The 13,013-nt window shown below is 35.7% G+C and overlaps 1 protein-coding gene across 14 annotated transcripts in view; it reads left to right on the top strand.

Moving 5' to 3' along the window:
* The window catches only part of znf385b (zinc finger protein 385B), a 299,871-nt gene that overhangs the window by 148,325 nt on the left and 138,533 nt on the right, over positions 1–13,013 (top strand). For 3 of the 14 annotated variants that reach the window (XR_015498763.1, XR_015498765.1, XM_087266088.1), the window contains exon 1: positions 6,930–7,059. The exons of the other annotated variants lie outside the window; for them this stretch is intronic. Coding sequence is in view for 1 of the 3 variants with exons in the window: in XM_087266088.1 (XP_087122214.1) it covers positions 6,975–7,059 (85 nt within the window). In the remaining 2 variants the exon portion in view is untranslated. Of the gene's footprint in view, positions 1–6,929; positions 7,060–13,013 lie in introns of those variants that run through there. 14 annotated transcript variants of the gene reach the window in all.

Below are 13,013 nucleotides of genomic sequence, written 5' to 3'. Positions count from 1 at the left end.
TTATTTCCATCGCGCCTTTACATTGTAGATTATGTCAAAGCAGCTTAACATAGACTAAAAAAAAGTATGAAAAGCAGAGAAGCCAGGCTCACTCAGGAGACCCAGTTCTCCTCTGGCCAAACATAAATGGTTATAAAAGCTGCAGTCTAAAAGACATTGAGGGGGCTTGAGTAAGATGAGCATATGCCATGGAGAAGTTGCAGGTTAAGTCACTGGGCGGGTGTTCAGACTAGCCGAAGGGATCTATGCAGAGATTTGGGTCTTTCCATTAATCAGTCTTGTACTCTTGACTCATGAATGACAACAAGAACCACCTGCTTTGGATACAGGCTGGATCCAAGATTGTGTGAACCTTGTGATAAAGAGAAACAGAGAAAGCATTTTTTCCTTTCTAAGATGCTACTTTTCTATTGTTTTTCAATGCAATCACATGCTTGACGGTAGGGCTGAGCAATTAATCGAAAAGTAATCGAAATCGATATTTAGAACCCATGATTGATCACGTTTTTCTAGGTCAATTTTTTTCAATTACTTTCCCTAACATGCATGGAGTCATGTAACCCTACTCTGTTAAGGCTACTCTATACTTAATATAAAATTTTGTAAATTATTATTTACAATAAAATATTTGTTTACAAAAGATTCAAGTAATGCACTGTTTAAAATATTATTTACAGGATATGCAGGAGTTATTTTATTTAGAAGACATACTGCTTATTTTCCACTTTTTATTTTAATATTAAAAATTTCACATAGTTTTGTTTTCAAATGTGCAAGTTATTTATTTTAACTTTTTTATAAGAAAAAAGTAACTTGATTTTAGGCAATGTGTGTTTTAATTTTAATTGTTCAACACTGATGTGCAATAATCAGTCTAAAATAATGTGTGTTTTCTTGAATTTTTTTTTCATATTTAACTTTATCTTTTTTTTTTTTTATCTTATCAATGCACTATTTTAGGGGTCACCAATCTTGTTCCTGGAGGGAGGGTGTCGCTGCAGGGTTTAGCTCCAACTTGCCTCAACACACCTGCTTGGGAGTTTCAAGTATACCTAGGCTGTTTCTCAATTTGAAGAACGCAGAGAACAGACTTGCGTTCTTGTGGAGAGCGGTCTTGCCAGGTGTCCTCGGAAGAACGAACTCAGGAGACCGCGATGGCAGAGATGCGTCCTTTGAGAAATGGGATGCTGCGTTCTTCCTGATGGTCACATGACCTTCACGCGTTTTAAATGGAAATTATTTAAACATTACAGCACTCATACAACGATTTATTGTTGTCCCCCTCTTCAAAATATATACTTTGCATAAAAACATTATAAATATACTCTGCACAATATAAATAAAACAAATTTTTATACGATTTTCAGCAAACAAACACCCTTAATGTGTTTATTCCTTTATTAAGATATTCATGTTAATGTTTACTTTCACCGTTTCATTTAGGAAAACTCCTGAGGTAAATAAGTGATATCTCTGAACTTTAATAATAAATCTAAATAAAATGCTGCGCTTCCCACCTCTTGCACTTCCAGAGCGAGTTCGGTGCTCAAGTCTGCATCAGTGCGTCCTCGATATCAAGATCGCATCCGGGAAGTTTCACGCATCCTCCGTACTTGCGGTCTTGAGTATTGGAACTAAACTTAGGCAGCTGATGATGACGTTGCACGAGAACACGAGGACGCAAGACCGCTGTAGAACGCATATTGAGAAACAGCCCTAGTAAGACCTTGATTAGCTAGTTCAGGTGTGTTTGATTAGGGTTGGAGCTAAAATCTGCAGGAGACCAGCCCTCCAGGAACAAGTTTGGTGATCCCTGGACTATTCGTTTAGAAATCTCTCACTTGTAATATGTGAGCATATTTACTGTACAAAATTTGTTAAATATATAAATTGATCATAATCGAGTTAAAATGTTCAATTAATCAAGATTTGAATTTTAGGCCAAATCACCCAGCCCTACTTTATAAATGTGTGTGACTGTTATTATGAGCCTAATTTCTCTCAAGTTTTTTTTTTTTTTCCTTCACTTTGTCAATTGGTGTAGTTTTTTTTTTCCTCTGTCACTGCCACTGTCACCTCTGGCTTGCTTGGATCGGGACTTGTGGAGCTGTGCTTCGGTGGATTTGCTCTACAATGGTTGAACTTTCAGCAATGAAAATTAAACCACACTCTACTGAACTATGAATCATGTCTTGCGTCTTTTGAAGCTCTGCAGATGTGAGCGCCACCTTAGTGTGTTAAGTTAAAAGATCTTCAACTTTCTCATAGCGCAGCTTATCACTCTTAGTTCCACAACAGTGCACCAATTAAGATATCGAAGGTAGGGTTTTGTTGCAAGTTTCTCTTTAAAGGCACTCAGTGATTATTTTCAGATACCCTTGTCATGCTTAATGCTGAGTTCTTTTTTGCAAATGAGTCCGAAGCTTCAGGCACTTTTAGAAGCAAATGCTTGTTTGGTGTGAATGAGCCCTAACATGAACTTAGTTGACGTTCAAGTTCTTGTGCCTTTGGGAAGTGTTTCCGGCTCGGGTTGCCCTGGTTAATGCTGCCTAACAATCCTATAGAGCATTTGGATTTCAAAGTTATGCATTTGTGTTTTTATGTGTCTTTAATCTGGATTTAAAGATATTACAGTGCAAATATAAATATTCTAAAGCGTAAACAACAAGAAACAAAGTTTATAAAAAAAATACTTCAGTCTTTCTGTGTTTAATTTATTTATATTTAGTTAAATTTATTAATATATTCTATAATTTTTAATTTTTTGCAAAAACTAAATGTAACAGTGTAGTTTTATGGCTGGTGTTTGCCTGCATTGCATTGTTTTATGCGTGAGTGAGAACATTTCCATACACTTCTGGGACACTTTTATTTTGTCTGGCAAGCATTTTTTCCCATTTCAGTTCTAAGATATATGCTCTTTTTTTCATTTGTTTATTTTTAAGCGTATTGATCCATCTTCTGGGAAAAGGCAGCTGAAATCTGGATATTATAAAACAGATTATGGCCATCTGAAGCAATTGACTCCCTGTATGAAAACACAAAGCGATTCATGCTGTGTGCCTTTATCCTCTGTACTCCCTTTTGGCCAAGCAGAGAAAAGAAAAAAAAAAAAAGATTATTTACACTCTTTGAGTCTGACAGCGTCCTTATAGAGAAAGTCATTATTTACTGCGCTTCCTGACCACTCACACATGCTGTATTACCCTGCACAATGACAACAGGCCAAACAAGCGCTTAGGGCAGCAGTTCTCAAATGAATGTCTTTGACAGCACCAAGGTGAAATGGAGCAGTTTACAAAATGTCCCGAATGGCACCCTCAGCGCTCACGATCCTATATTTTACCACATGGGTTGTTGGGTAATAGTCACCCGTAAAGTCTGCAACAGTGTGCGAAGGACAGGAAAGCACTGCAAATGCACACTGTGAGCACAGACTTTATTTGTGAGCACTCTGAATCATAAAATGACAAATGGGACCGATGGTCTTTGTGCACTTCCAAGGATGCATTTCAGTGAACGCTGGACTACTGACACTATGTTTTTCTTCCTTTTTTGGAAGACAAAAGATTCATCTTGTACTGTTTTGGTTTATACAGTGAAAGCAAAGCAAGTGAAAAGTAATCTTTTTATATGCTGTTAGTTTAAATTATTAGCTGCCTATTTAATACATTTATTTATTTATTTATATTTCCCAAATGATGTTTAACAGAGCAAGAGAATTTTCACAGTCCGTCTGATAATATTTTTTTCTTCTGGAGAAAGTATAAAATATAAATAATAAATAATAATATAAATAAATAATAATATAACATAAAAGCAGTTAAGTTTTAAACACCATTTTAAGGTAAAAATATTAGCCCCTTTAAGCTTTATTTCTTCTCAATAGTCTACAGAACAAACAATCATTATACAATAACTTGCCTAATTACCCTAACCTGCCTATATCTTCTCTCCGTTAAACAGAAAATAAACAGTGTGTGTTATGAGTGTGAATAATTTAATTTTAAGTTTGTCATTTTAACGTGCTTTTGATTAATATAATGAAATAGACATATTAGGTTAAAAATAAAAAGTGAAAACTGTATATAATCTGGAATAATACATTTCTGTCATCATTTACGCACCCTTATTTAATCACACCCATAAGTAGGGCTGGGCCAATGAACGATATTATATCTAATCGCAATAAGCTATATGTGGATAACAATGATAAGCTCTGGACTTTTTTACTCTATATTGCTCTAAGAGCCAATCACAGAGCAGATACATACAACAATGGGAATCTAGAAGTGTGTTGATTTTAGAAATGTACCAAATTTTTGGCCGCCAAAAATTATTGGTCACCGAAAATAAGTTATGCTATTTAATAGACTCTCTCATTTTTGTGACTTCAGTCATTGTTGGGATACTCTTTTAAATCTGGAAGCATTAACAACTGATATTGAAATACATATCATTATTGTTCATTATGAAAAAGAATAATCAAGATTTTTGTCATATCGCCCAGCCCTATCCATAAAATAATTATTTGTTTAAAACATTACTGTAAAAAATGCTGGGATCCGCACAATTTCTTTGTTGTCCCAACACAAATTGATTAAGGGTGCTTTCACACCTAGAGATTGCTTTGGAACCTGTCTCGTTTGCCAAGTTAGCACGGTTTGTTTAGCATATGTGAATCCCGCAATTGTGCGAAAAAAATACTGGAGCGTATCGATTGTAGTGAGAAAGCAATGTGATCCAACGAACTAACGAACCAGGCTATATCACAGTGCATTACAGTTATGTAGGCCAATATCCATATATACGGCTAAATGAAGGGAGAATTATGAGTATGGCGGGATGTCATTTCTACTGGTAAATGTGCGTTTCGTGTCGAATACAAAAGTGAAAGCATACTGAAATATTAAAGGGCCATAAAAAACCCCCATCTCAGCTGGGTGTTTTCAGACCTTCAATTTGAAAGAATTCAGGAAAGTGGGTGAGTCCAGCTTTGTTTAGGTGGGAGTGTTCTGCAGCGAAACAGGGAAGGGTTTGCATGAAAAGGGGAGTTTCATGAGTAAAGAGTAAAGAGTACTGCTGACAATACTAACTAATTTTACCATAAACAAACAGAGAACACTGATCACACACTTACCAAATCTGTAGAGACAAGAAAATCAACACGAATTGGAACCACGTCTTTTTTTTTTAAAAGTAGACTAGTGGCAAATCTGGATTTCACCGTTTCCAGATTTAAAAAGTTCTCGAGTTGCTTACAAACCTATTTTTGTCATATGTTAGCAGACCACTATAATCCACACACGCAAGCTGTGCTCTCATCGCGGTGAAATGAAAACAAAACCTTCATTGCAGAAAATTTATAAATGCAACACTGACGACCCATGTCTATGAACAGAGCTGTTTATCCATTTAAAATATTGACTGAAATTATGATCTGATATTTTTTCCATATTTTAATCTCAGAATATTTTGTATTAGGTCTATTATTTTTTTAATTTCTGCACTGACACCTCAAAAAAAAGAAAGATCTGCTTCATGATCTGACTTCAGTCTCCGTTCAACTAGTATTTCTCTATATAATTTAAGCCTGTAATGCATAATTCTAGCCAAAGTATTTTTAATAGATTGATTGATTTAATGAGTCGATTTTTACAACCCTTGACAATAGACAATCTTACCTCTCTGACTGTGTTTGTGGGTGTCAAAACTAAAGTGCACCTTTTCACTTTATATATATATATATATATATTGCTCATAATCATAATTTAAAATAACCACGTATGACAGCTGAGCAGAATCCATGGGACAAATTAACCCTGAAACTCTTACCAACATAAGGAGAGTTTACTTGCACAGTACTTGTTTTAACTATATTAGTCCGTTTAGAAGCTTTGCTGTGTGTAAGCAAACTGCACCAAGAACAAAAATAAACATTGTAACAATTTCAATCCCTATTTCGGAACAAAACAAACAATCAATCAACAGGTTTGAAGGCACTCTGGTTTAACTTAATCAAAATGAAAGTTCTTACAAATTTAAGTGAATTCAACATAAACCAAGTAGGTCAGGGGTGTCCAAACTCGGTCCTGGAGGGCCGGTGCCCTGCAAAGCTTAGTTCCAACCCCAATCAGACACACCTGGGTTAGCTAATTAAGCCCCTACTAGACTTTCTAGAAACATCCTTGTAGGTGTGTTGAGGCAAGTCGGAGCTAAAATCTGCAGGAAACCAGTTGTCCAGAAATGAGTTTGAACACCCCTGAAGTAGATTGTCTCAAAAACAACTTTAAAAACTTAAACCCGTTTAAAAAAGTTTAAACAAGCCGCAAAAGTAATTTTTTGAGTGATGATTAAACTTATTTTAATTAAAACTGAGAGATTGAAATCTCTCTAAAACATCATGCAATAAATTCACATCAGTCAAGCTTTCAAATTCAAGTCATGTGAAAAATAAAATCACTAAGCGGTGTCATTAAAATCGCTGCATCTCAATTTGTGTTACGAAAGTCTTAAAGACATGAGGCAGAAAGAATTTGAAAGCATTTCAATGTTTTTGGAGTGAACTCTCCCTTTAAGCAATTAATTTCTGGGACAGAAACAACACGCTTCACCTTTAACACTACGCAATGCTCTGAATTCAAGACTGCATTGTGCTGTCAACGGAAAGAATCCTTGATGCGCTTGATATATTTATAGTTCCCCCTTAGCTTTGCATGTTGTTGTAAACAGAGAAAGGTTAGAGTAGTATTGAGCACGTAATGGAGGCAGTCTGCTAAGTGATCAGCGCTTGTAAGGCCTCTCAATCCAGCACTGTAACCAGAGAAGGAGACAAACTTCCAGTTGCTGAAATGTTGCAAACAGATGCCGCTGTCTCTGTCCCTGTAAATCACATCCGCACGTCCAGGACGGGAGGGAGCGTCACCCTCATAACCTCCTGGACTCTGTGGACATCGCTGGTAATATTTGTCGTGATGGGCGTTGGGAGAATCGCGAACCTTTGTTCTCCGAAGTGCATTTCCACAAAGGAGGAGACGGAAATTGCCTCTGCTTTCGCAGGTTTGTCAGCTCACTGTAACCTTTATTACCTCTGCAACCTAATCTAAGGCGCTAAAATAATATGTTTGGTATGTCTGAGTGACCTATGAACGTGCTTGAAACTAAACCTTTTGCACTTCAAAAAGGAGGTTGTGTGAAAGTAGGAGGGGTTTTTGACGTTTTGTTCTCTGCAGTGTTGGGGTTTTTAGTTACAAAGTAATTAGGTACTGTAATTAAATTACACTGGAAAAAAAGTATGGGATTACTTTTCATTTCTAGGTAATTTCATTACAGTTACTGTATTGCACTTCTGTCGAGTAGTTTTTTAACAAAAGAAGAACTTGTATTATTTATCAACACAACTGGATAAGCTTAAGAAAAACAACATTGAGTAATTAGTTAATGACAAAACAGGGTAAACACAGAGATGCAGAGTAATTTTATGTGTATTTTTGTTATTCAGATGATTTGCATATTAATTAGTGCTGGGCTAAGATTAATTGTAATTAATCGCATCCAAAATAAAAGTTTGTTTTGACTTGTCTGTTATATATATTATTGTTGTGTATATGTGTTACACAAACATAAGCTACGTTTCCATCCACCTAATTTCATGTGCATTTTGGATATGCGCATAAAAAATTATTGATGGAAACGCCATGATGTGCATACATTTTGAAAATGCTCATAAAAATGTATGCGCATAACTTAGTAGGATAAACTTTTTATTCGATAAGAAAAGATGCACATAAACTATGATGAAAACACTTTTACTGAACAAATTCCAGTATGTAAATTAAAAAAAGTCATGTGATCTTGCTATGAGATCATGTGATGATAAAAATGTGTGTAAATGGACAAACCAGCAGGCATAGCATATTGTAAAACATCTGAAATGTTGATTTGGTCATTCTAAAATGCCTTACCGTTTAAGTATTAGTGTAGTTCTATTATTAATGACCTCCAGAATCAAGAGCGTCTGTGTTCTATGTCTGACACCTTTAAACGCCACCTCGCGTTCACTGCGTGTCAGGATTGCCTTCTAAGGTGCATGTAATTTATTACATGAAGAAAAGATTGACGCAGCTTCTCCTACTGCAGCAAATTACATTTTTACTGTTGATGTTTGGTGCCAGATAATCAGGAAGTGGCTTTTTTTTTCACTTCGACTTGTTGGATGGAAACGCTGCTTTATTAACACGTCTTTTATGTGATATTCCAGTTTTGCGCATAAAGTTCATTCACATTTTTGGATTGAAACATAGCTGTAGACATACATAGAAACAAAACAAAAACTAATTTTGTCACATAGTTAATTAATTCTATAAATTATTTGTATCATATAGATTAGGGCTGCTTAATATATAGTTTCAGCATCAATATCACAATGTGATCATTTGCAATAGTCACATCGCAAGATATATGCAATGTAGAGTTTATATGTTGAGAGTTTGTTTTTGATGCATGTGATTGTATCAGGTATAATAAATTGTACCATTTGTAACCTTAAGTACAATTAATTGTATTGAATTATTAAAATTTTATCATTCAGTAACTGTATTTGAATTGTGTTGGATTCGGGACACGATAAAACACTTTATTTTAATTGTATCTTTTTCCTGAATGTATTTATAGATTATGAGTGTAAATACAAACAACACATGCAAATGTAGAAGCACACAACAAATAGCACAGACCACAATGAAAATGTGTCAGGGGACCCCAAAAAGTTTATAAATTGTTCATTAGATTTTATGCAGATGCAAATAGTAAACATTAATTCATCAATCTCTGACTAAACACATGCATGTACAGAAATGCACTGCTAATAGCACAAACAGCAACAAAAATGTGTCAGGGGACACCAAAAATGTTATAAATTGTTTATTAGATTTTATGGAGATGCCCTGCCACTGCAGAATCATCCCAATTGTTTTAACATTATAAATTCCTTCCAAATAGAGATATTCTAGTGATCTGGTGAAATAACATTCATGTCACAATATATAAAAAAAAATATCGCAATGTTAAATTAACAATTTACAACTGTAAGTATCAACTCTCACATGGTCGCCCGCTAAAGCAAAATCAGGGCTGCGCCTGGTCAGTACGTGGATGGGACACCACATAGGAAAGCTAGGTTGCTGCCGGAAGTGGTGTTAGTGAGGCCAGAGGGGGCGCTCAACCTGCAGTCCTAATGCCCCAGTATAGTGAAGGGTACTCTAAACTGCTCAGTGGGTGCAGTCTTTCTGATGAGACATTAAGGTCCTCACTCTCTGTGGTCGTCAATAATCCGAGATTGTCCTTCAAAAAAAGAGTAGGGGTTTAACCCTGGCATCCTTGACAAATTCGCCCACTGGCCTCTGCCCATCATGGCCTCCTAACCATCTACATATCATGTTGGCGCCAATAGCCAAGTGATTAACTGCACCGACGTAGAACACCATGGTGCTCACGGTGACCCGAGATCGATTCTTGGCTCGAGGTCCTTCGCAAATCCTTTCCTTCTCTCTGCTCCCAGTACTTTCCTGTCTGAAATCTCCACTGTCCTTTTTCAATTAAAGGTAAAAAAAAAAACAATAATAAATAAAATTTTAAAAAAGAACATCCACATATCATAATCAGCTTGATCACTCTGTCTCCTCTCCATCATTCAGCTGGTGTGTGGTGTGCAGTCTGGCGCAATATGGCTGCCATCGCGTCATCCAGGTGGATGCTGCACACTGGTGGTGGATGAGAAGATTCCCCCCAAAGTGTAAAGCGATTTGTGTCCAGAAATGCACTATATAAATGTAAGGAATTATTAATATTATTATTATTATTAATCATTCTATCTATAGTTAAACATTTTCTGAAATGTGTGTATATCTGTCTGTATTTTTATAAACATACTAAATATACACAGTAAACGCACTTATATCAAAACAAACCTTTATTTTGGATGTGATTAATCATGATTCATATTTGCCCAGCACTAATATAAACTTGTATAATTTTAAATCTAGTTTATAATTTTTCAATTAAAGACTGTTAGATTTGTCCAACATTTGCACGTTCTTCAGAAACAATGAAGTGTTTAGAAATGTGTATTAATATATGGTGCGTATGAATTATGGCGTCATTCATTTAAAATGTTTAGTGTTTTTATACACAGATTAAATATGTTTCATTGTTTTGTTTTAAACGCAACTAAAAGTTCCTGTTTGCCTAAATTCTAAAGGTTTAAGAGTTTAATTGTTTTTGTCTATACATATTCAGTTACTAATTGAGTACTAAGTTACTTTCCAGACAATTTAGTAAGTTAGGTAATTTAAATACAATTGTAATAAAGTAATTAATTATGAATACATTTTTTTGAAGTAACTTACCCAACCAACATTGTTCTCCACCCTTGATCCACCCATTATCCTGTCTGTCTCTCCTTTGTAAGCCTTCGGATTTACATGTCGTGAACTGTTGTACTCTTAGATGTGTGGTCTTGTACTCATCACAAGCCAGAAGAGTAACTTAATCCTAAGAGCATTCTGTGTAATTTCTTTTTAAAATGTTCCATGAGAAACTCGACACCAGATGAAGGGCTTTGAGACGTGAAAAAAAAGCCCACTCACAGATGTTTCATCCCCAGTTTTGCACCTCCTCTCCACCTGTGACTTTATATATACACACGTTCAGAGAGCGTTTCTTTCATGAAGTCACTGTGTGGTCGGATTTTCTTCTGGTTTTGTTAGCACTGTTGGCATATGTGCACATACAGGGTCTCCTGTGACAGAATCACATTATGATTTCTCTTCATATGCGGCACTTCGCTGCAGCACAAGTCACGATTTTGTTTTGTTTACATTGTTGACAGCGTCGTTTATCTTGTTGGATGATGTGCAGATCTGTTCTGAGGTTTTCGTTGTTTGCTAGTATTTACTGAGTCTTTACTTTGTCAAGGTTACTGGGTTTTTTTTGGACACAGCAGATAGGTGGGTAAATACTTTTACATTGTTAACAAAAGTCAGAAAAGAAATCAACAGGTTGTGTAAAATACTATGTGCCGCAACATTTTTAAAACGAAGACTTGTTTATTGACCACCGAGTTAAGAATTTACAATGATTTCAGAAGCTAAAATTAATCTTAAAATCAAGTAAAATTTAAAAATGTTGCTTTAAAGTTTAATACAATTTTACAATATTATTATTTGACTGTTTTTGATTTAACCTTGGTGAGCATAAAACTTTTTTTTTTTTCAAAATCAAATCTTTTCCAAGGCTTCAACCACTTGAACTCTGCGGACCCGGTACTGGGTTCGTGACGTCATCGACTTTCGCTTTCAAATTTAAAGGGCTAGCGTTGCACCAGACCCTCGTAAGTGGTCATTTGAAAGTGTAGAATCTATATTTTATGCACATATGCATCACTTTGGTTTTTATTCTACTGTATAAAAGATACTTACTCTTAAATACACAGTATTTTGGATACCCGAGCTAGGTATTTTAGATTGCTTCATTTTCATATTTTTTCATATGAGACACATGTACAAGTTATAGCTCAAATGAAAGCTCTTGCCGGTGCTCATACAGTTCTAGCATTCTTTTTACTGAATTAAATTCATATGCCAAACAGTTGTTGAATAAATTGTGGTGTTTCCATGGCGCAGAAATGTAAACAATACATTTATGATTAATAAGCAGCCCCAGATAGCACAGACAGCTGTCATCTCTTACCTTATGCTGTACCCTTCAGGGCCATTCTCCTCTGTTTTTGAGGTGATGTGCATAAGTAATCCTTTTATATGTCTGATGTGGTCCAAACAGTGAATTATGTTTGATCAAACAAAAGAATAGTGAAATATGAAAACAAGGATCGGTCTCTGTGGCTTGTACAGCACCTCTCATCAGTTGGAATGCAATAACTTTTGCATAGATTATGGTGAAGACCTTTTTCTTTTTTTTCTATGATTACAGACATGTGCAGGAACCAAAAAAATTAATTACAGACTACACGGAACCTAAAAGGGACACTCTCAAATTTGAGTTTATAAAAAAAAAATACAAAAAGCGCCTCTTTTTTTAGGTGTTTATTATAACACAGACAACATATACAGTTATTTTAAACACTTTCAATAGTGTTTTATGAAAATTCAAAGGGTTTTCTTTAAAATGATACCAAATTTTTGCATTTACACCTCTGCATGTGGATTTGGGAGGCTTTTAAATTTGGGTAGGTAAAATCTTGGCGGAAATCACAAAATAGCAGCAGAGTTTAATATGATATAGTAATTTTGGGTCTTTATGATAAGTCATAGATGTATCAGAAATTTTCAGTTGACCTAACTGAATTTATTTGAATTGAGTTTTATCAATTGTGCCGACAGTAAACATGAACCCCTTTCACACATACAATTTTCCAGAAAGGTGTGTACTTTATGTGTGAACAGGCCCTTTTTTGAAAAAAAAACCTGTAAATTCGTTCTGGCTATTTTCCGGAAAGAGAAGTTGTAACTTTACCGGTAATTTGCCGGAATGCTGCGCTGTGTGAACGCAGAAGGAAGATTGCCGGAAAGAGAGCGCGTGCACGTCTAGAACGTGCTGAAGTGAGACATCTGCTTTAGCCAATCACAACAGTCAGACGCAATTACGTCTATGTTCATCTTAATGGCAACCATGTAAATAATTATCGATAATATGCTTATCATAAGCCATTGTTTGTTTACCTTCAAGCTTTGCATGTGCCCGTGAAACAGCCTGTGAGCGCCAGCACACACACATATCATGTACATCTCGACATGCGAAAGTGTTTCTCTATATGTTTTCATCGAAGTTGTTCACAACACTGATCCATCCACAGAGTTTGTGATGTAGGCAAATGTTTACAAACACAAGCGCAGCCGTTTAGAGCTCATCTCTGATTAATGATGTCAGAATTTACCGCTATTTTGGAGTGGATGTGTGAAGGCTCTTTTCTGGCAAAATTCTGTAACGTCCTCGCC

This window comes from Danio rerio, chromosome 9, assembly GCF_052040795.2.
Source record: "Danio rerio strain M-AB ecotype USA chromosome 9, GRCz13ab, whole genome shotgun sequence".
NCBI classification, from domain to species: domain Eukaryota; kingdom Metazoa; phylum Chordata; class Actinopteri; order Cypriniformes; family Danionidae; genus Danio; species Danio rerio.
Note: the sequence above shows the minus strand (reverse complement) of the source record. Positions and strands in the feature narration are given on the sequence as shown.